Below are 25,999 nucleotides of genomic sequence, written 5' to 3'. Positions count from 1 at the left end.
GTTTCATTGTAATGATGTTTTTTTAATAATAAAAAGAAAACAGAAGTTACTTTCGAGATAGTCTATATCCAGGGTGGCCAAGCTCCTTGATAGTCCGAGCCATTTTTCAAAATTTGAAATTTTTCGCGAGCCACAATTAAATACGTATTAAAAAGGTGTGCAAAAAATTCCAGATTACATATTATATCCGTAGCAAGAGTGATACAAATTGTTTCCTCCAGAGCACAATGTCAACTGTCCGTTGCAATGACAGTTTACAAATTCAAAATCGGTCTGGAGTCGGTCGATAACGGACGATTACGCCACTGTTTATGTTCGTTCGCGCAGTTTTCGATGAGTCATATCATTCTTAACTTGGACGGAAATGAAATTTGTTACAACGTTGCACTTAGTCTTTCATATTTGTTGTTAGTAATTTAAAAGACATTTTGAAACACGTACGAAACGATAATAATTTTTTAAAATATAACAACACAAAAATGAAAAGGGAACTCGGGTACATTTATTGAGAGCCACAAATAATCCTTCAAAGAGCCGCATGTGGCTCGCGAGCCGCAGGTTGGCCACCCCTGGTCTATATAATAATCTTTAATAGTTCTAAATTAGATGCAATTTTAGCAGAGAAATTTTTAAAAGTAAATATTCACATAGTTTATCTTTTATTGATGCATTGAAAAAAAAATTAAATAAAAGTTTACATTTTGTTTTCTTAAAATTTCTTTTTTAAAATTTTTATGAATTATATTTTTTTGTAATTTTGTTAAACAAGTTACTTAAGCAATGATCATGCCCAATTTGTTAATATTAAACAAAATATCTAATTGCCTGTTATTGAGCTATGCTTATCTAATAATTTAATTAATTATATAATTGGTCTAAATGCATAAAGACTATTTACTTACCTTTACAAAAGTATATAGTTAACTAAATTAGTAGCTCAAATATAGCCTGAATTGATCAATACACCTTTAACGGTTGATGAAGTTTAAAAATTCTAAAGTTTTTGACTGGGTTTATGGACCCTATTCAGATGTAAACAGCTGAAAGTGGAATAAGTGGAATGGAACAGTTGCATTCCACTTCAACTGTCCATACACAAAGATAACTCATTGATTGGTCTTAACTCAGATTGAAAATGATAGAGTTATTTAAAACATCATCAACTGTTACACATGCATTGATTAATTCAGCTGAGTAATTAGTGCTTAGCTGATCCTTAGTGGTCCAATAAATCTCGCAATCAGGTATTTGGTTTAAACCAACTTTCTAATCAATATAGAATACTTTTAATAAAATTTCCATTATATCACTAAATGAATAAACCAGCAAAATAACCATTTACTTTGGAAAGTAAACGTTTATGTTCATTTTTTAAAAGGCATTTTCAGGCTGGATTTGAGTTTGATTAAAAATGGACAAAAATATTCACTTTCAAAGTGGTTCTTTTGCTGATTTATTGGTTTAGTGACATAGTGAAAAGTATTTTATTAATATTAACCAGTAATTGTGTTTTGTTTTTTATAGAATACTTTTGTTAACCAACCTGATAATGAAACAACAACAGAATAAAATATAAAATATTTTATGTTCTATTTTGTTTGAAAGGTAATAAGGTCAAGCTTCTGGTAATTTTATTACCTTAAATCAAAGGTTTGCTAAAATATTTAACTTCAATTTTCTTTGCTTTCTTTACTTTAAGTTAAAATCTTTTATAGAATTTCAATGTTCTGGCAAAGTTTTGAACTTTAGTTCTTGTCACAGAATACAAAACATGAACAATTGAATAGCATCTACTATATAAGATTCTTCTGTGCGTACACTATGTGTGTAGAGATCCTTTTTAAAGTTTAATTATTAATAAATAAAAAGTTGAAATAAATTCTGTTCATATATTTATTCTTTCAATTACTCAAAACTTGTGCATTATATATTGGGTTGAACCAAAAGTTTGTTCGGGTATTTACATAATTGCTCGTCTATGGCGCCTCTGTTGTGCTTATCGAGTTTTAACTTGTTTAGGTTGACATTACGAATATCTGCATATTTATTACGTAAGTTTAATTTCAGCTATTTTTTAAAATTTTGTTAACTTTTAAAGAAAAAAAAACATTAAAATGGAAGATAAGAAGGTGCATTTTCGACATCTGATGCTCTATTATTTCCAAAAAGGAAAAAATGCAACAAAAACTCAAAAAAAGATATGTGCTGTATATGGGGAGGATGCAGTTACTGATTGGACATGCCAGAAATGGTTTTCAAAATTCAGGGAGGGCGATTTTTCTCTCAAAGATGCACCTCGGTCTGGATGACCTTCAACCATAGAAGATGAGTTCGTAACAGCTTTAATTCAAAATGATCAGCATAAAACAACATGAGAGATAGCCGACATCTTAAAAATATCCCAAACATCTGTTGTCAGACATTTGGCTAGCCTTGGATATACTTCCCGTTATGATGTTTGGGTTCCCCATAAGTTAAGTGAACGAAACCTTATTGAGCGTGTTTCTGTATGTGATTCACTTTTAAAACGCAATGATGATCCCTTTTTAAAGCGATTAATAACGGATGATGAAAAATGGATCGTTTACAACAATATTCAGTGCAAGAGATCTTGGAGTAAGCCAGGTGATCCTCCAGTGCCACAACCTGAAGCTGGTTTGCATCCCAGAAAAGTAATGATTTCAGTTTGGTGGGACTGGAAAGGGGTTCTTTATTACAAGCTTTTACCCAACAACCAAACAATTAATTCCAATAAATATTGTCTCCAACTGGATAAACTAAAGGCTGCAGTGCATCAAAAACGTCCAGAACTTGCAAATCGATGGGGAGTGGTATTCCATCATGATAATGCAAGACCGCACATATCGTTAAACGTGCGCCAAAAACTTCTAGACTTTAACTGGGATGTTTTGAGTCAACCTGCATATTCTCCAGATTTTGTTCCCTCAGACTATCATCTTTTTCATTCACTGCAGAATAATTTAAATGGCATAGAATTTCAATCTCTAGAAGGTATCAAAAATCACATTGATAATTTCTTCAATCAGAAACCCACCCAATTCTGCACAGACAGAATTATGAAACTACCCGTCAAGTGGTGTAAGGTTATTGAACAGAACAGTGAATACATTGTGGATTAAACGTTTTCATTTATTTCAAAATAGTATATTTTATTTATTTCTAAAAACTGAATGAACTTTTGGTTCAACCCAATAGAAGAAAAACAATTTAAAATTGGCAAACCTTTGCCCAGGTGAGTCTGTCAGCCACCGTCAGAGATCCTAACCCAGGTCCCTGGCCGGCACTACTGCAAAGGTCGGAAATGTACTGAAGCTGCCTCTCGCACTCAAGAGCAGTAAGGGGTTCTCCCCTGTCATCCACAATGTCGAACGCAAAAATGTGGCCCTTACACAAGACTATAATGTGAGTTGGTCCCTGTTCACCTTCGGATTCTTTAAAAAGAAATACATTAAATAATTATAATGACTAAAAACTTTTAATATATGAATCAAAATTATAATTGTAACTAAAATTATTAAATAAAGTAAAAATGTGTCAATTTTAATTCTAGTACAATAATAAAAAAACGTTAATGCATAGAATTTAATACATATGAAATAAAAAATCTAATTTATTTAAAAATAAGCATTAGTCATTCATTGCAATCTACAAATTATTAATAAAACTTTGAATTCAGAGAAAAAATTCATTATAATAAAGTTTATATTAAAAAAAGTATAATACTCACACAAAAATTATTTATTACAGTTCTTTATTTTGTCATTTATTTTGCTTTCTTTTATATAGTTTTGTTTTCTCTTTTTAATGCTGATAAATCCCTGGCTTACTTGATCATCACAAAAGTTGGAAATTCTGGTATGAGTTGCATTTCTAACTACATCAATGCTATTTCTAATATGTCATATGTTTCACTGCATATGAACACAGCAAAGCATTTGCTCGCGCTTTTCTATTTGAACCATAGCAAATAAAACCTAACGATAGTGTTGAAATGAAATAACTCTATAATGGGCATAAAAAAGATTGCCAATAATCGTTATTACATAAAATGCCATAATTTCTGAAATGAATACTCTGAAGTCAATTTCAGTTAATAGATTTTTCAGATAATTGACGTTCTACTGTATTATGAAATTTTAAATAACTGTACTTTATTGAATATTCTTAAAAAATATATTAAAAGATACCTGAGTTACTTCATATTTTTTATTTAGTTAGAACTTCACGAATTCAATCAAATTAAATGATAAAATAACTTTTTTTATAAATTATCTTACTAAAATGTAAAATTTTGATATTTAGGATTCTTAATTAAACACCAAAAACCAATCTTAGAGTAGTTAATAAAGAGGAATGCTAATATTCAATAGACTAATTTGTTTGACATAAGACACCAGCATAGTATAGATTATGTGGCAATTTATCTCCATTTACTTCTCAATTTTAGTTTTCACAGGCAAACTGTTTTCAATTTGCTCATAAAGAGCAAAGTGAGAGTGAAATGCAAGGAATATGATCAATGTATCCAAGTCCAGTCACTCAAAACAAACTCTTAAATCCTGGAACATTGAAACTCAGATTTCTTAGTGTAAAGAAAATGCTTTCCCCATCTCAGTGTTCTTAGATCTCAGTGTTCTTAGACCCAAATTGATCTAAATAGCAATATGTAACTGGTTCAAATACCATTATTCTCTAGGAATTATCATATCCACATATTCCAGAAATACTAGCCTATCAATAACTTTATGTTACCCAGATGCATTTTGGAAATTACAATATTTCCCTCCTTAGTGGCTTTCTTTCAAACAATCCAACAAAGCACAAACACTTGTTTTGATACTACAATATTTCAATATTCGAATTGTTATTTTTTTTTAATACTATTTCCATAATAAAATTTTATTTGTTGTTCTTCACCTCATTCTCCAACTAAATAGGTTGTAGAATGAGGTGAGGAACAACAAATGAAAGTAATGATGGCAATAACCATGTGGAATGTGTATGATTTAAAGAAAAAACACAGAAAGAAATGATTTTATTACGGAAATAATAAAAAAATAATAATAATTGGAATATTGAAATATTGTAGTATCAAAAAAGTGCTTGTGATTCGTTTGAAAGAAAGCTCACTGAGGAGGGAAATATTGTAACTTCTGAACTGCTTCTGGGTAATATAAAGTTACTGATAGGCTAGTATTTCTGAAATATGTAGACATGATAATTCCTACAAAATAACAATGTTTAAACCAGTTACATATTAATATTTGAAAAACGTAATAGAAGCGATAAGTTGAATTATACGATCTAAACAGAACTGTATCCAAAGAAATAGTACTTTTAACAGAATAGAATTATTTCACTCTGCACATACGAACGTCTATTTATGTTCTATGTTTATGTTATTGTGTCGTGTACAATATTTTGTTACAAAAATAAATAAAAAATAAAATGTATGAAAATCATGTGTCATATTTATTACTAGCATTTAATTGCAATCAAATAATCAAGTTTTGAGAATGATTAGATATAGAAAGCAAAATAAAAATCCAAATTAACTTTTGTTTGTTCTGTTAACTATATGTTATTCAATTCTTGTTAGAAACTTTTGTGTAAACCATTTATTTAAATGCTTCCAAATAAGACTTTACTCTACCTCGACTTCACAGAATGATATGTAAAAATTACCACTCACCTGTTTTAAAATAATTAACGAGTCTGTCTTTCGTTTCCCCGGGAATACGACATGTGTTGAATAGACGTAGAAACTGGTCCATGCTCCACGGAATGTTTTTGGAGTTATAATACGGCCTTAACTGCTCTCTAAAATAATTATTGCAAACATTTTAATGTAGAAATAATAAGCAAAAAATTGTCATAAATAAAACATTTAGTAAGATTATGATTAAATGCCAATATGTTATGATAAAAATTTATGTATATGAATTTTTATATGGTCACTCCACACCAAGTTGTATTAAATCTGCCATCCAAAAAGTAACATTGCAAGTTACACAATATTAAAACAATAAAAAAGATTATTTCTAATTTCTTAAAAGCATTATCACATAACTTACGTTCTGATTAATTTCCAAAACTGTGCATAGTAATGAATATTAAGAGCAGAAATTTCTATCTGATTTTTGGCCAGAGACATGACGTCGGGCACATATCCAGCCATGTTCATTAACGGAATCATTGGAGATCTCTGTGACAAATATGCAATATCCTCCCACCATTTTTCTAGCTGCAAAATAATTTAAATAGATTAAGTATAATGTATTTTGTCATACAATCTAAAATTTATTAGTACTTTGAACATAATAAAAATGAATGTAATTATAAAAATAGTTTATTTATATATATTTATACAGAAATTCACATTCATCACACATTTTATTAAGTTTACGGGTATGTGTAAGAATATAAAATATAAAAACTATTTTGTCCTTCATGCAGTGGCATGCAATCATTGGAAGCAGTGGATGTGCCGCTTCCCTCGTATTTTCTAAAAAATAAATACATATTAATTTTAATTATACGAAAAGAATCGCGCAATATTTTATTATAACCGCATTATATATCTTATTACAAATTTCTATACTACACGTGAAAGAAAGATAACATCGCTATTGTATATTCGAATATTAGTGGCGGAATGGAAGCGCTGTATTGTCAGCATCCGAAAGCCAGATTCACACACGTGCTTTACAGAGTACCAACCTCACCCAGTTTAGCTGGTGGAAGCCTATGACCTTGGGTGGATGCTACACATATACCGCATCCAATTCTATCTGGGACCAGTTCCAGGCTGTTAGCCGCCTACCCACTAGATATTTGGCCACCCTCGCCCGATTATGTGAACTGTGAGTAGATTTATAACTTAACCTGACTGATAAGAATTTACTGGTATGTTTTTAAGATAGTTCTGTATAGTTGACAGGAGTTTTAAAAAATCCATTAAAATATTTGATATTTTTATTGCATTCTCCCACTTTATATTACTCACGAATTTCAATGTGATATTACGATTTCGTATATCCCATCTTTAAGGGGATGTAGAAAAAAATGTGTACAATTCTTGTATAATGTTAAAAAATTAACCGTTACTTTGACAGCATCATTTACAACTAAATTTAATGAATGAGAGAGATGCATGAGGTACAGAAAAAGCTCTAGAATTTATTTTCCTTAAATTTATGATTTATGTATCCGTTTGTCATAAAAATTTGTATTTCCACTTCTTTCCCAACACTACAAATATTTGAGTACAAAGTAACCGGTTTTGACTTATTTCTACTTAAGAAGTAGTTAAATAATTAAGCGATTAGGGAATTGGAAACATAAACAAAACCCTGATGAAAGAGCCGAAATTTTACTTAAACGAAAGCTTAACCGAATCAATCTCTAGCCGAGTACAGTGGGGACCGATTTCTTCAAAATATTAGATGTAATAAAGACAGAAATTTTTCCAGTTCAACGAGGGTGACCGAAAAGTTGTAAATTTTGGAAAATTCTGTGGTCCTAAAATGAATTAGTTAGAAAACAAATGACAGACAATCTATTAAGTTTAACATATTTAGATTTTTACAGCTATGGTGAGAAATGTTTAAAATCTACAACAACCCTGTCGCGTCNATTCGGAATGTAATTGCGATATTGAAAATTTATTTTAAAAAAGTTTTGGCTCGAGATCATATAATGAAAAAGAAAACATTATTAAAAGAGAAAGGCCAATGCCTAAGTTAAATATAAACACTTCAAAAAAAATTTGTTTGACATTTTCATGATAAAATGGCTCTGTAAATGCATAAAAATGCAAAAATTGTTTTGTTGGCTCGCCTACTATTTTCAAATGAAATTAGTGTATGGAATAAGAATGGCTTTGACAATTTAGCTGGCAAAAGACACAAAAAAATCGTATTTGAAGCAATTTGGAAATCAAAGCAGAATAGAATTTAACATTAATAAATAATATAAAATAAATATTGAAAATTATAACGAGATAGTTACAGCTAATAGATATATTTAAATTAATAGATGTTATACGTTTTTATCAAAGCAAGAATTGGCATAGGGAATCTATTGAATCTAATAACAGAGGTAATTATATTGAACTTCTTTATTTATTAATTACGTCAGATAAATAATCTATTAAAAATACATTTAAAGAATTAACTGATTGCCCCTGGAAGTCGGCTTCTTACAGAAACACAGCTTCCCTATCATCAAATGTCACGGCACGCCACTGCCTTCATGTGATTTATGGAAACAAGATTTATGAATTTCAGAAGAACACATTTTTATCTATAAAACTAATATTTAAAAACCAGTTTTAATATAATGATGAAAGTGCATACACTCACAACATACCTTTCCCTTGTAGACAGCTTCCAGAACCTTAATCCTTGCTGTTGATAATAATCACAAGAAACTTTGGAACTAATTCATTATATTAAACACATGTTTTAAATGTTAGTTTCAATGATTTTTAAGATTATGAACTGCTGAAGTACCTCTAATTTACCTTAAGTTACTATTTCTTGATTAAAATAAATATGTAATTTCCAGAAGTTCAATAATTGTTTCAATTTACCAAATTCGTCTTCTGATTCTAATTTATTCAAATTCTTCTAATATTTTATAACTTTGTATCAATATTTTTATTATAATAATAAAAACCACAAAACAACAAATGCGTAACCAAATAACAAATTTCAAACCTTTTTTGTTTTTTAATAAATCCAACATAGCGCATGTCAGATTAAGCTTACATGGACTTAAAAAAAGAATAAAATGTTTTGATTAAATTTTATTTATTGTTATTTATATTTTGCATATGTTTACAATACACAGAAATTTTTCTGCCAGTGCATCAAGTGTTTTTTTTTTATGTCAAACTGAAAAAAGTAGCTAAATCTGGCAACACAATCCGCCACAAAGTGAGCTCAACTAAAGTGATGGCCACTGTTACAGTACAACCTGCTCTATCAGTGAGTCATAGATGTGCAGTGATAATGGAAAGTAGCTTCAACATCAGACAAAACCCCTATCGACCACCACAAAAGCTCAAATTGCCCACTAGTGGACGGTAGGGACCAGGTTGACTAACACTTACACTGGTTTGATCTATAATTAATGGCTCAAACCCTTAGAAGAACATATACTGCATCATGTATATACACTCCCATTACCATCTATCTAGCCATAGATCATACTTTTACTGTAATGTCAAGCATGCAAACCAAGTGGAACATCTATTACATTATGATTTTCTGCATAGATTATGTCAATGCATTCTTTACAAAACTTAATTATTTAATATTTTAGTAAGAATTACTTATAATTTCTAATAAATTAAAATATCAGTATGTAAAAAATAAATACCAACTATACTTTTAAAAGTTTTATACTTTCTATAATTTTTATTATTGTTATATAATTTTTAATTGTTATTTTATTGTAAATTGTGTTTATATTGTTATTATAATTAGAAATCTACGGTCCTAAGACATTTCCAAATATATGTAAAAATAAATAAATAATTTTTACTTAAATTACTAAGTAAACTTTTATATTTTTCACAGTTATTTACATAATAAAATAATTTAATACAGGATTACATTAAACTATATGACACAACTCCAGATAATACATGCAACGTTTGCATAATGAATAATGTTAGAATAATGTAAATTATAACTAATCATTATGTATGCAAATACATAATGATTAGTTATAATTTACATTATTCTAATAGTGTTTCTCCCAATCTTTTTGGATTAGAAACAATGCTTTGAATTTAATAAGATTCCCGTGACACACCATAATTTTTAAAATTGCCACAATCGTAATACACTTTCATACATGTTTCTGCTTATTACAAAAGAAATAATTGCATCAAATATAACAGTTAAATATAGTTAAAAAAAGTTATTTAGTTAACAAAAATACCGAAAAGTCCATGCCATCTGAGATATTTATTAGTTTAAAATTTCTATATATTCTTTAAATTTTATTTTATATGAGTCTTTTTCATTATGTAGTATTTTGATGTTATTTCTATTTATTATACAATTATTACTGTACTTTTAGAATGTTGAAACCATGATTAATTATTATATTGCTGCTTCATACTCTTTAGTTCTTTTTTCTAATGTTTTTCCAGTTTCACCTATATACATTTTAGGGTTATTACAATTGCATTTTATTTTATATACTGTTCCTTCTCTCTTAAGGTCATTATTTTGGTTATTTATGTTGTTATGCTGATTATTAATTCTGTTACATATGTTTTGCAATATTTTTTTTGTCAAAGATGGGGCCAAATTAACTTTATTTTAAGATTTTTATTGCATTTTTCAAAAATATTATGTATATAAGGAAAGGTATAATAATTTCTGTCCTGTTTGTAAAAAAGTAATAACTTGGAGTTGCTGTGAGAAAATCAACCGACACAGATTAAAGTGATTTTATATACAACTGTATTATACAGCATCCCTACTACGTAAAAGCTCCAAAGAGTTGGATGCTGGCATACGCATAAATGTACAAAACTTTTGTGAGGGAATATGTCAATGCAATAAATTTTTCGATGATTTGCATTTTAGCAAATACTTTATTCTCTCTTCGGTTGGATGATGGTAAAAAGGTAAAAAATAAATGAAATTTTAAAAGAGAGCTTATTCAAAATTCTAAAAAATATTTAATATTTCTTTCATATACCTCTTGCAGCACACTTGTTTGTCATGACACACAAGTGTGTTGCAGCACACAGGTTGGGAAACACTGCTCTAATGAATTAATCAGTTTTAAAGGTATGCATTATTATAAACAAATTTTAATTTTCAAGTTTAGAAATGATTAATAAATTTTATAATTCTGTTATCTAAAATTACAAAAATGAATGAGAAAAACAAACAGAATTTTCTGTTTAAAGATGTAAATATATATTGAAGGTCAAGACCTTGAACTCATTTCTGCCATAAGAACTTATGAAGGACAACCTAAAAAAAACTGTGTATGGTGCCAATTAATAAAACAGATTCAAACTTAAATGCTGCCTTTGAGTTTACAACTTTAGATTTACATTATATAAAGTCCAGAAATATTTTGAAAGAAATATTAATATTAATTTTATCTACTTTAAGACTAAACATAAATTAAATTTGTGTAGAAATTACAGAAAATAATCTTCCATCATTGAGATCGGCTTGATACACAATTATCTTTGTTAGGTAAAAATAAAAAATTTCTGTGTTTAATTATTATCTATAATTTCTAAACTATCTTAATGTAAACTTACATATTTTTTTAATGTCTTGCTTTTATTATATGGATTTATGTTCTATATTATAAAGACAATTTCACGCTACCATTTGTTAAATATAAAACAGAAAACAAGCACAAGGACAGAATCTTTACATCTAATAACATAATTACATAAATTTCTGTTCTTTCTTTTGTAAAAATATTTAAAAATATAATTCAATTGTTTTGCTTCACAACTACATAAAATAATTTAAAAACAAAATATTAATAGATCTTTAAATTAATTTTAGTTTAAGTTGAAGAGATGAGATTAGATTAGAAATGAAAAGATATAGAGGAGAATAAGAACAAAAAGGTATTATTAAAGAGAAAAGGATGTAGTAGTTTGTGTATTAGAAAAATAAAAATGGAAACATATCGTAAATGATTGAAAACAGAGATATAAAATATAAATATAAAAAAGACAAGGAGAAGATAGAGAGAAAAAACTCAGAGAACAAGCAAGAAAGGAGGAGTGAACTGAGAGGAAATGGAAGACAATGATAAAAGAAGCATCAAACAAGACTGAAAGACTTTACTCAAATGACTTAGCAAGAGAATGCTGAAAGTTAAATAGACAGCAAAGGTTAAAATGAAAGCAAAAATATAAATTTTCAAATAAATTTATGATTAAAACTTATATAACATTGTTAAACTTTGATTAACTGTTTCTTTTCTTTAATGCTTGTTCCAAATTCTATTTTTATATTAACGCCACTTAAATATGGAAAAGCAAAATTTTAAATACTGTACTCACCCAATTTCTTTCTTGTTTTGATTTTTCTTTCAATTTGGCATGCAATTTGGCACCTTCTCCTCTTTCAAATTCAGTGACCAAAGCCTGCGTGTTTCTATATTCTTCGTCCGACACATGAACTATAACTGAAAACGGAATAAATTAATTATATTAAAAGATCTCCATGATTGAATTTTCAAAATAATTTGAAAAAATTATATTTTTGATTTTATATTTTACTAAATAATATAATATGATTATATTTATATTCTACTATTTGTATTAAAAACTGATATGAAATAATAAACATTCATTATCACATTACTTAATATATAATAAATTAATAGAGTTTGAGTGTGTTTTAGTTTAACCTCATTGCATTGAAACAAATCTTGATAATTCCAATTCAACAGAATAATTAACAAAAACACTAAAATGGCATATTCGCAGTCCAAAACTATCATCTATACTTTTGTTAAAGCAAATTATTTCAATTTACAAAAATAAAAAGAAATATAATTATACATATTTGATTTACAAAGATTATGATTTCATGTAAAAGATAAAGGTTCACAGTACAGTAGCCCCCCTATAACGCGAGTTCATATAATGTGGATTTGATATATCGCGGCGAAAAAATTGTGACCGTATTCATATAAAGACACTAAAAGAGACTCTTAAAATGTGGTTAAACGTCATCGCCGACTCGTGTCGTGACAGGATTGGTCGAATCTGGACCAATAGTGGATGAGCAGCCGAACTACTTACACGCTATGGAGAGTTTAGGCGGGTAAGTTGAGTTTACTATTGTCTGTACAGTATATAAATTAAATACTGTAAGTCTAATACAGTACTGTAATTTTATACATTTCTTGTGAAAAAAACATTTCTTATTCAACGGCCATAAAAATTATTTCTATTAATGATGTCTCCAAAGTTCAACGAATTTTTTGCAGAAAAATAACTTATCAGAAAACGCGCCCACTGTTTGGTGCGCTGCTCTGCAATGAAAACAAGCTTAAGCAATGGCGTCGTCGAACAGTGCACACTCAGTAAGTAATCCTACAATTTTTTGTTTATAGCATAGTTTATACAGATTATTCCCAAAAAATTATACGTATTTTGGAAATGTTGAGTCAAATTAGTCTAGGAATCGATTAATTTTATGGAAGAAAACCTTTCAAACAGCCATAGTCTGTAAACTGCACACGTGTCGGGCTGTGATTGGCTCATGTATTTAAGGATTCCTACAACACGAAATTCTTATAAAGTGAAACGTATCTACTGCATTATAGGGGGGTCGACTGTATTATTATTTAGAAAACCAAGCCTGAATTATATAATAACCAAATGATAAAGCCAGAACTTGACTAATTAATCTAACTCTATCATTTGATTACTGTATTTTGACGAGTGTAAGTTGCACTTTTTTTACTACTTTTTGGGGCTCAAAATCATGGTGCATCTTATACTCGACAGGTAACCATTTTTACAGTGAAAGTATCTACAGTAATGGTCCACTCTAGGGACCAACCTGTGCAGTAGTCCGTTAAATAGATGGTCCCTCAACCAAATGGCTAGAGTACTAGATTATCAGAGTAGCGACACACGAGTCATCGCCGCAATGTTCTGTCAACTGTCATCACGTGACTTCTGAGTTTACATTAAGAAATTATGATTATTTCAGTTTAATAAAGCATTTTATTCATTTTTTTATTCAAGAATATGACAGATGGATGAATCGATACCTTTATTAAACTGAAATAATTCATGATGAATGGAACAAATGGATGATGACTGTTGACAATAAAAGTTTAACACTAACAAGGAGAATAAAACAAGCCAGCATTGCACAAGTGTGCGATTGGGTGCTGCGTGCTTGGGAAGGTATTAAAATGGAGATCATTATTAAGTCATTCAAGAAAACTGGAATATCTAATGCTCTGGGTGGTACAGAAGATGAGGCAATCTATGAAGATTCTGATGATTCAGTCAATACTTCAGGAATTCAAGAAAAAAGTGATGATGAATCAGTCATTAATTAATTAATTTAATGACGTCATAGATATGTTTCCTAATGGGTATAATTTACCAGTAGATAGCAGTGATTCAGTTGAAGAATTTCTTGGCCAGTATGATTAATAAAATGCATCTTTAGACAATTCCATTAAAAAAGTTTTTTCTAAATTTTTTGTCTCAAAATAGGGGTGCGTCTTATACTCATCAAAATACGATATTAGTCTATAGTATTTTGTATCATTTTCAATAATATGTATATTGATAAATGCTAAAGTATAAGAACTTTGGAAATTTTTCTGACAAAAGAGGAAGTTGGGAAAGTTACAAGCAATTTTTGGAATGTATATAATGCAAACAAAATGAAAAAGTTGTACTTATTGAATTTTGTTATTACTTTAACTTAATTATCCAACAGAATTAAGAAGAGTGAGAAAGAATAATTTATAATAACTCATATAAGCACATAATTGGTATATTAGAAGATCCAGCCTAACCCTGGTATTTTGTATAGTGTTAGTAAGACAAAACAAAAGATTCAAATAAGTAAAAGTCAATCATTCAAGTTGTACTGGTGTTCTACATTTAACTGATATTGTTAAAAAAAAAAATAGCTACCTTTTCCAAAATTTTAGACTCCTCTGGTAACATACTAGAGGTCCTATTACAATGCACCACTTATTTCAAGCTAGTGAATGAATGGAATCAGTGTAGTTATATATGTATAACAGTATTTCCTGTATTTATACTATTTTGTGTACATATAATTTAATTATCAAATCTTGTTTCACTGTAAAACAGATTTTATCAAAAACTTATCATTCCTGGAAAACTTAACACCTGCAAACAGTTTCTATTTTTTATCACCATTTTGATACATTTACAGGTTTAAATTCCATTTGTTGGTGTACAAATCTAAAGAAATATCTTTCACAAAAATAAAGTTATATTGTGTTAAATTTGTTCATCAAAACAGCAAAATAATTTTTATACACTACCAAGAAATTATTTTATTTCTCTTGTAGATTTATTAACCCCTTTAAATCTGTCCCCGATCTTCATGGGTATCTCTCCTAATTCTGCAGAAGAAGAAACTCAGATAATGAGCATTTTATAGTCCACAAATGCCTAGTTTTGATTTTGTTTTATGAAATTTTGTTAAAAGTAGTTCAACATTTTTATTTATTTTTTTATAAAACTATTAGAGAATAATTAATTTCTTGTATATTTTAAGCATAACAACGATAAAGTCATTAAAAATTTTTACCAGAATTTTATTTTCTTGCAGTTATTATTAATGTTTCTATAATTTTTTAACTTTTGATAGCTGCAGTAAAAATAGTATAAATAAATCTTCCTTATTACTTCCTAAACAACTTGTATTACCCACCGGAATCTAGATACTGTTGCAAAGTCTGATGCAAGGGAGGAACAGGAAGACTCGGCAACGAGTCGTCATTGACGAATGTCCTTTCCTTTTTACTGATAAAAAGCACGTCTCTGTCAAGATCCGTGAGATGTATTTTCTGTAAAAGAGAATATTTTTAATTAATCATTTTTTAATTTCATACAACTTAAAATAGACTCGGAACGTAACGTGCAACCTAGTAATATTTCTGTAAATATGTGAGCTATGATCTAATGCACATTTTATTATCATTAATTTAAATAATTTTGTTCGAGATTGCAAAGTAATTTGGTAAAACAATACTATTCTTGCACAAAAGTTATTTCAAGAGCTATTTTATCATTAAAATATTTATTTTTGGTAATAAAATATTTTAAACATCATACATTATACACATATTATAGAAATAAATGGCATTCAACTATTCAAAAATAATTATCTAAATATAGCAAATTTTTACTAGAAAATTTCTAAAACAAAAAATATAGAAAAACCTAAATTTAAAACCTGTATCAAAATTAAACTAGGACAAAGCTATTAATATGAATGGATAATCAGATGCTATTCACGAACTGCTCAGAGTTTAAATAAATGTGATTCTTCTAAGCATGCTTAACCTGGATTCGTCCAGGAGATAAAAGGTCTAAAATGTTTTATTATAAAAATATATTAAGGCTTATTTGTCTTCAGTATCTGATTTTTTTCTGTTTTAATCAGTTTATGAAGTTGCAATTCATAGGTATAACAGAATTTCACAGAAATGTAGTCTCTACATACATTAGTTTAGACATTTGGTTTTGCCTGAAGAATTTTATGGCTTAATTCAAATATATACACCACATTTATTAAAAAACTCATAAAATTTCTGAAAGAGAGATCAGTAATTTTCGATTTACCTCAGAATATTCAAATGACCAAAGATTTGTTGTACGGAACATAACCAAAATATGTGATATTCTCTCTCTCAATGAGAATATTATCTTTCTCGGAACCTGAAGGCATTGTTTTCTCAAACGTAAAGTATTATGTTAGCCAAACTGGCATTGAGTTGAAAAACAATTAACTAAATTAAACATTAAAATCAAATTCTTTAATTAAAGAATAAACAATTTTCATATTATGTGTTTATGTTTCCTCACTCTCTTTTCCCCCTTCAAGCCGTAGAAGTGCATTACTTTCTTAACACTTTTCTTTCTACAGTTAGTTGTTTAATTAATAATCTCTCTATTTTTTTTTTATGCCGTCCAAATATCCCACATCTTCCTCATTTTCTCTCAACTTCTCATTTGAGAAAAGTGATATACTTGTCTAAACATCTGTTTTCTCTCTTTTTAACTGCATCTATCAGTCTTTCTTTCCTCTTTATCCTTCAGAATTTTCTTTGTTATTCATTCTTTCCACGTAGTACATTTCAAAAGTTTGTATTGTTGATTTTTCTATCTTTCCAAGACTCCGGGTTTCTGAATTAAAAATAATTATGCTCCAAATGTAATTTAATAAAATGTTTTCTTCTGAAGAATTTCCTTTGTTATAGATTTATGATAAAACAAACCAGTAAAACCTTCGTTACTATGAGTTAAATATAATTATAGTAAAGCCTCGATCAAAATACAAACTGTAAATGAAACGACAGTATCAAGTATAATACTAGAACAATGTTTTACATAAATTTGATTAACAATTAGATAACGAACATAAGAAAAATATACAAATGAATACGAAACAAATTGATAATATTTTTTAAAGCTTAAAAATTAAGAAAACATTTTCAAATGCATCAACTCACTCTTAATTAAAATATATATAAATGAAACTATCAATAAATCGCAAATCTTTGAAGGAATAATGAAACTGCAAAGTACTTCCTGTTTTAGAAATAAAAACAGGATATCTTTTATCTGTTGAGTGAGTTAACTTGATAATTTAGTGTACTGTTTCCACTTTTTTCCATTGACCTACATTAACAAAATATAAAAAAATAAATGAGTAAAAAACTTAAATATGCTGTAAATTGAATACATTCCTTGTTTTCTGACATTTATTCACTTGAATGGTAGACAATAAATCAAAACCACTGGTAGCCCTAAACTGCTTGAACACATACACACTTTAGCTTATCATATACCTGGAAACAATTACATGCGGCTTGATGATGATAATGCTATAATAAAGTAGGAACAATGCATAACTACACATCATTTGAAACAAAATTAAAGATGCCATGTGAAAGAGAAACACATTAAAATTAATTTTAAGGTCACCTTTATAATGGAGTGTGTATTATTTTGCAATACTGATCGATCAAACCAACCTTTCATACATATAATCAGTGAACGACTTTTCGAACAATTAATACTGATTAAATTAAATATTATGATTTAGAAAAATATTGTTTAGCTACCGATTAAATGTATACTGATGTGATAAGTTAATCTTTTATTTATTTTATACCGTAAACACCATCACCGTGTCGATTAATATATAAAATATAATTAAATTAGTCAAAGAGATTTTATAGAAAGTGAAGTTAGTCTAAAATGTTTATAATTTACAAAAGTAGTAAAAGATATTCACCATTAATTTTAACACAAGACAAAAGAAAAATATTTTAAACGTGACATATTTGCACACTCGACCGACTCTATTAAACAATAGAGTAATCAGAAAAAAGAATCCGATTCAAACTGCTTATTGTCAAGTTAAACCTCTTTACCAAACCCCGTCATCGTCTAAAGTCAACGAGGAAGTAAAGGTTTCCGTCTATCTCGATAGCAGAGGAGATACGGATCTGCCCACCGCTCGTTCAAACTCGTTCAAAAAGTTGCATTTTCTTCAGAGCCGACATGGATACACCGGGCTCACTCGAAGAAACCTAACCGGTACCAAAGAAGTACCGTAGTCCGGAGTATCAATGGCTTGCGTTGCCATATCAAATCAATCGAAAGAGGTTAGGTTTAGATTCTGTTTCTATTATTAGCCAAAGAATTTAAAATTTGTATTATTCCTCAAACAAAATGAATAAATAATACTAACAATTTCAATTTTCAATATTCTAATTTTTTTTTTTTTAAGTTTGTTTCAATTAAAAACCATGGCCTAAATATTGTTAGATATATCATTAGATTCAATAACCTCTGAATTTTTTTTTCAGAAAAGGTTTATTTTTATGGACTTTAGAACATCTGAAAGAACTTTGAAACCAGAAATAAGATAATATCATATATAAACTAAACTTATTTACATTTTTGTTTAACTCTTCAGTATCTGATCCTATCAGATAAATACTGTGCAAAACATGTTTTATGACGCGTTCATTAAACTTCTTTACGTGCCACAAAAATACATAATTATAAATTAATGAAATTTATATAAAATCCTTCCTTCAAGTAATAATTTATTTTTTTCCTACTGCTAAATCAACTATTATTTAACTGCAAACATCTAAATTGTTATATAGAATCTGATTCTAATTGAATGACAGAAAAGCGTTCTTAGTTCTCTTTCCATCCATTCTCAGTCGACGCCACCATTTCGAATATACTTTTAAAAAGATAAAAGTCAGAAATTACAAATAAAATTATATTATTATTTATATTAAAATGCCATTTAAAATATAAAATTTTCCTAAACTTTTACAAAAAATTAATAAAAATTCAAATAAATTTCTTTTCCGTCTAAAATGCGAGTTACTTTTAATCCAAATTACTTTAACAAATAATATTTTTCTTTCATTTATCGAGTTAAAATAATTTACATGAAAAGAATAATATTTCAAAGCGAAATTTAATTAAATTTCTTAAAGGAAAGAAAAATACCTATTATTATTCATTTTGACAAAAGGTAAATTGTTTCCTTGTGCAATTAGATAGAGCATAAAATTTACTACAAACGACATAACTAGCGTTACTTAGTACTTCGAACTCGTTTCCTTTTTTTTATCCAATAAAAAATGTCAACGAAACATAGTTCTTCGACTCCAAGTCGTTTTTAAATCCATTTTCCAATTTAAAACGCCAAAGGAATCTCTCTCTCTCGGCTTTATTTCCGAGCAATGCTCGTATTATTAGGTAATCGAGCCCCGTCGTGGCACGGTTATAATTTTTATCCTAAATATTTTAATACATTCCCGAAATTAATTTTTTCTCGGTCAACCATACGACTCGGTGTTATTCCGAAGGGGAATTCTAATCCCGACGAGAAGTCGTCCGAGGGAAACCAGTCCCCGTCACGGCCGGCACAAATTACCGAGTAACCTCAGTAGAGAGTAACTCGTCGGCAGGACGGAACGTATCTTGCCAAATTTAGTCGCAAACGCACAGAAACATTCGCAAAACGTCCGTAAAACCGTGGAAAAATATTTTATTGGAACCCGTAATCAATTCGCCATTTTCGCATCTTGTTACAACTTACCGATTAAAATAGTAATTTATTTAAGATCATAAATTAAATAAAAACAAGGAAAATTCAGTAACAGTTAAATGGAATTAATTAACGAGGAAAGTTGTCAAAATGTATTATTGAAAAGTCGTCTTCTTTCTATTTATTACAGTTAATGAAATATATCAGGAAAATTAATTGCAGAAAAATGTTGAGTAAATACATTCATTACTCGGCAGAACGAATTGTTTTTTTGTAAACAGATTTAAAGGTCAGACATACAGTACATATAATTCCTTATACGCGTAGAGGAAGAATCTTTGCGAGATTTATGCTTTTTTCGTATTATTAATTCGTGATGACGGAAGAGGTCAGACACGCAGACACACCACTCGTTTTGTACCAGATCTTCCATTAACCCAATTAGATTTCGTTATAAAAAAGAACTCGACGCGAAATTAATTAAGATTCTAATTCTTAATAATCAAACGAAGAGATTTAGATTACTTACCGAAGTCATCTCGAAGTCGAAAGAAATAAATCGATGATAATATTCGGTTCAACAGCCGGCTCGATTCACGTCCGTCCGAGTGTAAACATTCGACATGTCTGCTTGTTTTCATACACGAACACTCCCGACGGACCGAAACCGGAGCTCGTCTCTCATTGGACATGGTAACCACGTGATTCGAGACGCCACCTAAAATATAAACCATTCACTTCCGTTTTTTTTTTTTTTTTTTAATTTTTTCGGGTTTTAACTTATCCGTAAAGTGGAGATACGAAAAAAATAAAAATAAACGGAATTTATAATACTCGAAGTTAAAACGGGAGAATTTTTTTTTTTTTATATTTTACTGATGTAAATTTATACAATGTAGACGTATTGAACCTTGGTTTATTATGAAACCTTGACTTATTATAAAAACTTGACTGACAAATGACTAAATGAAGTGTATTTTTTTCGCCATTTTCTTGGTAAAATATAAATTTGTATAACGAGTATAAAATATAATTACAAGTTATTTTTAAGCTAGATTTACGCTTGTATGTAAAATCTTATAAGAGTTACCGCTTAAAAATACCATTTCTCACACGAATAGAGCGTTGTAAGTGATATAAAATGGCGGAGGTTCTGGGTCTATTCGTATTAATAACTAGCGCAATTATTTAGTTAATTGTGTAAGAGAATTTCTCCAAATGTCCTTCGTCGTAAAGATATCTCGAGCTGTACACAGAGCTGTATGTACAGTACAGTATACAGAGACGAAACGGAAAGTATTAGATACATTATTTTCCGATGATGACACCATTAATGATACGTATGAATAAAAACAATTGCGACATATAGCCGGGGAATATAATTATAATGATATCAATACCGACTTAACTAAAGATGACATTAAAAGAGTATTGCATGATTCCAAGGGTACAAGGACCCCTGGAATAGATGAAATCGCGTATGAAATAGTTAGAAATGAGCATAAAAATCAACTTAAAGGAAACTTTTGGAATGTCATTTTGGTATATGGTGTTAAAAAAAATTTAATATTTTGTCGAATAATCATAGTTCAAAGTATCATTATTATCACTTTGCCCGATGACGTTTGTCATTATTCACAATGACCGGGAATGATTTATAATGACCATATTAGTATAATGCCCACTTAGTCTTTATTGTTAATTATACATATAAATAAACGTAAAATAGACTTTAAATTGTAAGTTTGTAAAATGCTATTTTGTAACAATGAGTAGTGTGTCTTGCCGGTAAGCCCGTGGCAAATACTTCAAGGGAAGTGTGGTGGGATTTCTGGAGTTCTGCCAGTCATAATTGTGTATTGATAAGCGAGTCATTCGTGCGTGTTAGATGCAGAAAAACGCTATAAATTATCAGTTTTTATCGTTTAATGTCATAAATTTTATCTCCTATTCGATAAATTCTTTAAGATGTTTATGATAATTGAAATACGTGATTTTTTTTTCTTTTAATATTTCTGTTTTACGTATTTAAAATTAAAAATTTCGATAGAGGAAAGTGGTGCAAGATGGGGCTATAGGGTAAGACTGGGACGTCTGTTTATTCGTGGTTAACGCGCTTTCATCTAGATATTATTTGGGGAACTAAATGCCAACCTCAAAAGGAATCACGGGACGAGAGAACGTCCCAGTGGTGTACCGTGGGTGTCAGCCGCCCGGGGCGGAGGAAAATTTCGGCCCCCTCTTATTTAAGTATTTCAATTTAAAAGACCAAAATTCAGTTTTGTCACAGAACAAGCAATGAAAAATTCGGTGGTAGTGCAGCGGCCTGTTTAAAATAGTTCTATTGGATATTAGTGGTGTATATGAACGCGAATGAATCGTACATGCAAAAAAAAGGTCAAAAGGTCAATTTTCTTATCCGAGGAAATCCTCGGATAAGAAAATTACTAGTTCACCCGAACGGCGAGCCGATTCCCAGATTGTCCGGACGATAGCATAGTTTAGGATGTTTCAAATTTTTACAAGATATTATTATTATTTATTGTGAAATTTTGCCGCCCCCTAAAAAGTGCCGCCCGGGGCGGGCCGCCCCTGCCGCCCCCACTACGGTGCGCCACTGGAACGTCCTAATCGCTCTCTTTGGAAGTAAGACAGTTTTCCACGTTTCGGCAATACTCCATCTAATTTTACGCCCGTTACAATTTCTACAAAGTGTGAATATCACCACTTCCCCACTCCAAAGATATCTATATATATATTTGTAAACTGTTGTTTGTAATAATTTTTGTTTATTTACTTTATATACATTTTTAAAATTATGTATTCGCGTAAACCTTAATTGTATCTTGAATAATAACCGAAGTTGTAGGAGGAAATTCGCCTATTTTATCAATCTATGGACCCCCTTTTCCAAATTTTAATATCAACTTAAATTAATTAGAATAAAACGGTTTATTATCCAACTATCAGAAATCTCACAACATGCCAAAGAAAAGAGGTAGAAGCAACCAAATAATCAAAAATTATAAAAGATATATATAGAAATGGGGAACATTGCATCCCCCTTGTTTTCGGCAATGTTTACATAGTAAATGAAGAACTGTCAAAGCAATCAATGAACAATGATCAATGAACAATGACAAGAGCAAAGATGAGTCATGTCAACTCAAACACAAACTCAGAGATGACTCTACCTAAATAAGAAAACACTGCCTCAGCTACAATGATGACACTGGCAATGAATCATCACCCTATGATGAACTTCCTCGTGTTGGAAGGGTTTAAAAGGAGAGCTCCAGTTAGAAAAAGTTAGAAAGAGGCAGTGAGATAGTCAACAGTTGGGGACACAGCTCCAGCCAGAGAAAGGCAGTTGAGTTGCAGACGCTGTCACAGAAAGAGTTGTTGCAGAACGAGTTAGAGTTGCAGTCACAATCAGACAGACAGAGAGCAAAAGAGAAAGACAGAGATCCAGAGAGTGAAAACAGACGAGCACCAGAGCAAAAGATCAACAACTCACTGCTGCGCGTTTAGAGTTCACCCTCCATTACAAATCTCTTAATTACATCGTAGAATGTTGATAAAGCATGATAATGTGAAAAATGTATCTGTAATCTCTATGTACTGTATAATTTAGTCTCTACAGGGTAACGCCACACTGAGATCTCGCACCACCTCAAAATTTTCCTAGGGCGGCCTCTGGTTCGGGCTGTGAAAAAAGTTTTCTTTCCAATTCGGCCCGGGGGACAAAAACTGTTAGCCACCCCTTGATCTAGGGTCCATTCGTATCGTTTATTCGATAAGCCAGTAAAAACCGTAGACTTCTCTATATGCATTTTTAATATCACAATTACATTCCGAATCGCTAGTCACGATATAAGGACTACAATTAAAAATAAAATAATAAAAACTTACTCGGTGAAATAAAATGTGTGGTGGATGTACCGTACAGTACATACCTGGTACTACAAAATATTCTTCAATTGTACGAATATACTTTTAAAGAAAATTATAATTATATAGCTTGTAAAGAAACGTACATAAAAATATAAAATATTCTTTACTTTTTAAACCATAAAACAATGCACTTAGTCAAATAGCTCCCTACGAGTGGCTAATGGATGGAATCGAAGACGGTTGCGGAGCATGCATACACGCGGACTGCCAAATCCCAAGGGTGCCGATATCGGTCAATGTCAAATATCTCTTTTGTCGCATCACCAGTATAACTCAAAGGACGCGACAGGGCTGTTGTAAATTTTAAACATTTCTCACCATAGCTGTAAAAATCTAAATATGTTAAACTTAATATTCATTCGTTTTCTAACTAATTCATTTTAGGACCAGGTGTCCACAGAAATTTCCAAAATTTATAACTTTTCGGTCACTCTCGTTGAACTGGAAAAATTTCTGTCTTTATAACATTAATAATATGAAGAAATCTATCTCCACTGTACTCGGCTAGAGATGGTTCGGTTAAACTTTTGTTTAATTAAGTAAAATTCCGGCTCTTTCGTCGGGGTATTGTTTATATCTCCAATTCCTAATCGCTTAATTATTTAACTACTTCTTAAGTAGAAATAAGTCGAAACCGGTTACTTTGTACTCGAATATTTGTAATCTCTGGAAAAAAGTAGAAAGACAAATTTTTATGACAAACGGATACATAAATCGTAAATTTAAGGAAAATAATTTGGTTAATTTTTTTAACACTATACAAGAATTGTACACGATACCACGATACCGCGCTTCCACTCCACCACTGATATTCAAATATACAATAGCGATCTTATCTTTTTTTTTCACGTGTAGTATAGAAATTTGTAATAAGATACGTAATGCGGTTATAATAAAATATTGCGCGATTATTTTCGTATAATTAAAATTAATATGTATTTATTTTTTAGAAAATACAAGGGAAGCGGCGCATCCACCGCTTCCAATGACGGCACGCCACTGCCTTTTAAATGAAGATATTATGGTATTCGAAGTAACCTTTAAGACTGAAATTGTTTAGTTTTGAAATAAAGTTGACCCGTGTTTTCAGTCAGTATGAAAAGTGCACGTTGGGGCAAGATGATGTACCCCATCTTGGCCAAGGTTGGTCATGAATTCTGCTGCTGGCTAGAGGCACTGCAGTATAGTGCAGCGAACTAGTTTTGAATTCGTTGTCATTGATAATTCTATATCATTTTTCGAATATATAAAATAATAAGTTTAAAAATGATCTTTTTATAGATAACGAAATATTCCACTTTTAAATCATATCTAACTGTAATAAATTTATATAGTATATACTTTATTTCCCCTTTATTTTCTTTTTTTACTCTTTCCGCCCTGTGGGTACTAAGAGGGCCTCTTTTCGCAAGCCCATTATGGGTTCAGCCAGGCCCACAATGGGGCTGCCGAGTGGTGAGGGACGGGGCCCAACATATCTGAACGGAAATTCCTGGGGATTTTTTCGAGCCGTTCGGATTCGAGCCCGGGTCCCCTAGAGCGGTAGGCTGCCACCTTGACCACTCGGCCATCCGGCCGCTGACCCGTCCGGATAAGATCCCGGGTCCCACAAAAGCGGTAGGCTGCCACCTCGACAGCTCGGCCATACAGTATATAATGTATTACTTTATTATTTATGTTTTATTTTATTTGTGAAAACATTTTAAAAATTTAAATAGTATCTTAACAAGAAATAAAATGTAAGATAAAAATCGAAATAAAAATTTTTTCCACGAAAAACAAATCGTCTGCTTACAAAATAACGAAACTGAGCATGCGCGAAGTGACAGTATCGTCTGGTAAAGTAAATAAGAGTAAGTTCAAACTTTTATATTTATTTATTCGGAAAATAATAATAAATGTAGCCGTTGTGATAAATGAGCGCATTGTTCTTGCGCCAATATTGAAGAGAACAGTTTAACCATTTTAATTTGTTTTTTCCACGGGTGGGGCAAAATGGTGCACTTACATATACAGTCGACCCCCCTATAACGCTGTTGATTATTCCGTTTTATATGAATTCCATGTTGTACGAGTCACTTAGATTTTACAAATACGTGTGCCGGGCTGTGAACGGCTCAAGTATTTGTAAAATCTAAGTGACTCGTACAACATGGAATTCATATAAAACGGAATAATCAACAGTGTTATAGGGGGTC

The 25,999-nt window shown here is 30.3% G+C and overlaps 1 protein-coding gene across 1 annotated transcript in view; it reads right to left on the bottom strand.

The window, feature by feature from the left end:
* Positions 1 to 20,528, bottom strand: part of LOC111622241 (peroxisomal carnitine O-octanoyltransferase-like) — a 28,732-nt gene extending 8,204 nt beyond the window's left edge. The window contains exons 1-6 of the mRNA XM_023364593.1: positions 20,377 to 20,528; positions 15,471 to 15,606; positions 12,086 to 12,210; positions 6,096 to 6,265; positions 5,714 to 5,841; positions 3,238 to 3,452 (exon numbers count right to left, since the gene is read on the bottom strand). Of these exons, the coding sequence (XP_023220361.1) occupies positions 3,238 to 3,452; positions 5,714 to 5,841; positions 6,096 to 6,265; positions 12,086 to 12,210; positions 15,471 to 15,606; positions 20,377 to 20,385 (783 nt within the window). The 5' untranslated portion in view covers positions 20,386 to 20,528. The remainder of the gene's footprint in view (positions 1 to 3,237; positions 3,453 to 5,713; positions 5,842 to 6,095; positions 6,266 to 12,085; positions 12,211 to 15,470; positions 15,607 to 20,376) is intronic.
* Between the last annotated feature and the right edge of the window lie 5,471 nt (positions 20,529 to 25,999).

This window comes from Centruroides sculpturatus, unplaced genomic scaffold, assembly GCF_000671375.1.
Source record: "Centruroides sculpturatus isolate CEXI.00-Female unplaced genomic scaffold, Cexi_2.0 scaffold219, whole genome shotgun sequence".
Lineage (NCBI taxonomy): Eukaryota > Metazoa > Arthropoda > Arachnida > Scorpiones > Buthidae > Centruroides > Centruroides sculpturatus.
This window is presented reverse-complemented; position numbering and strand designations above follow the sequence as displayed.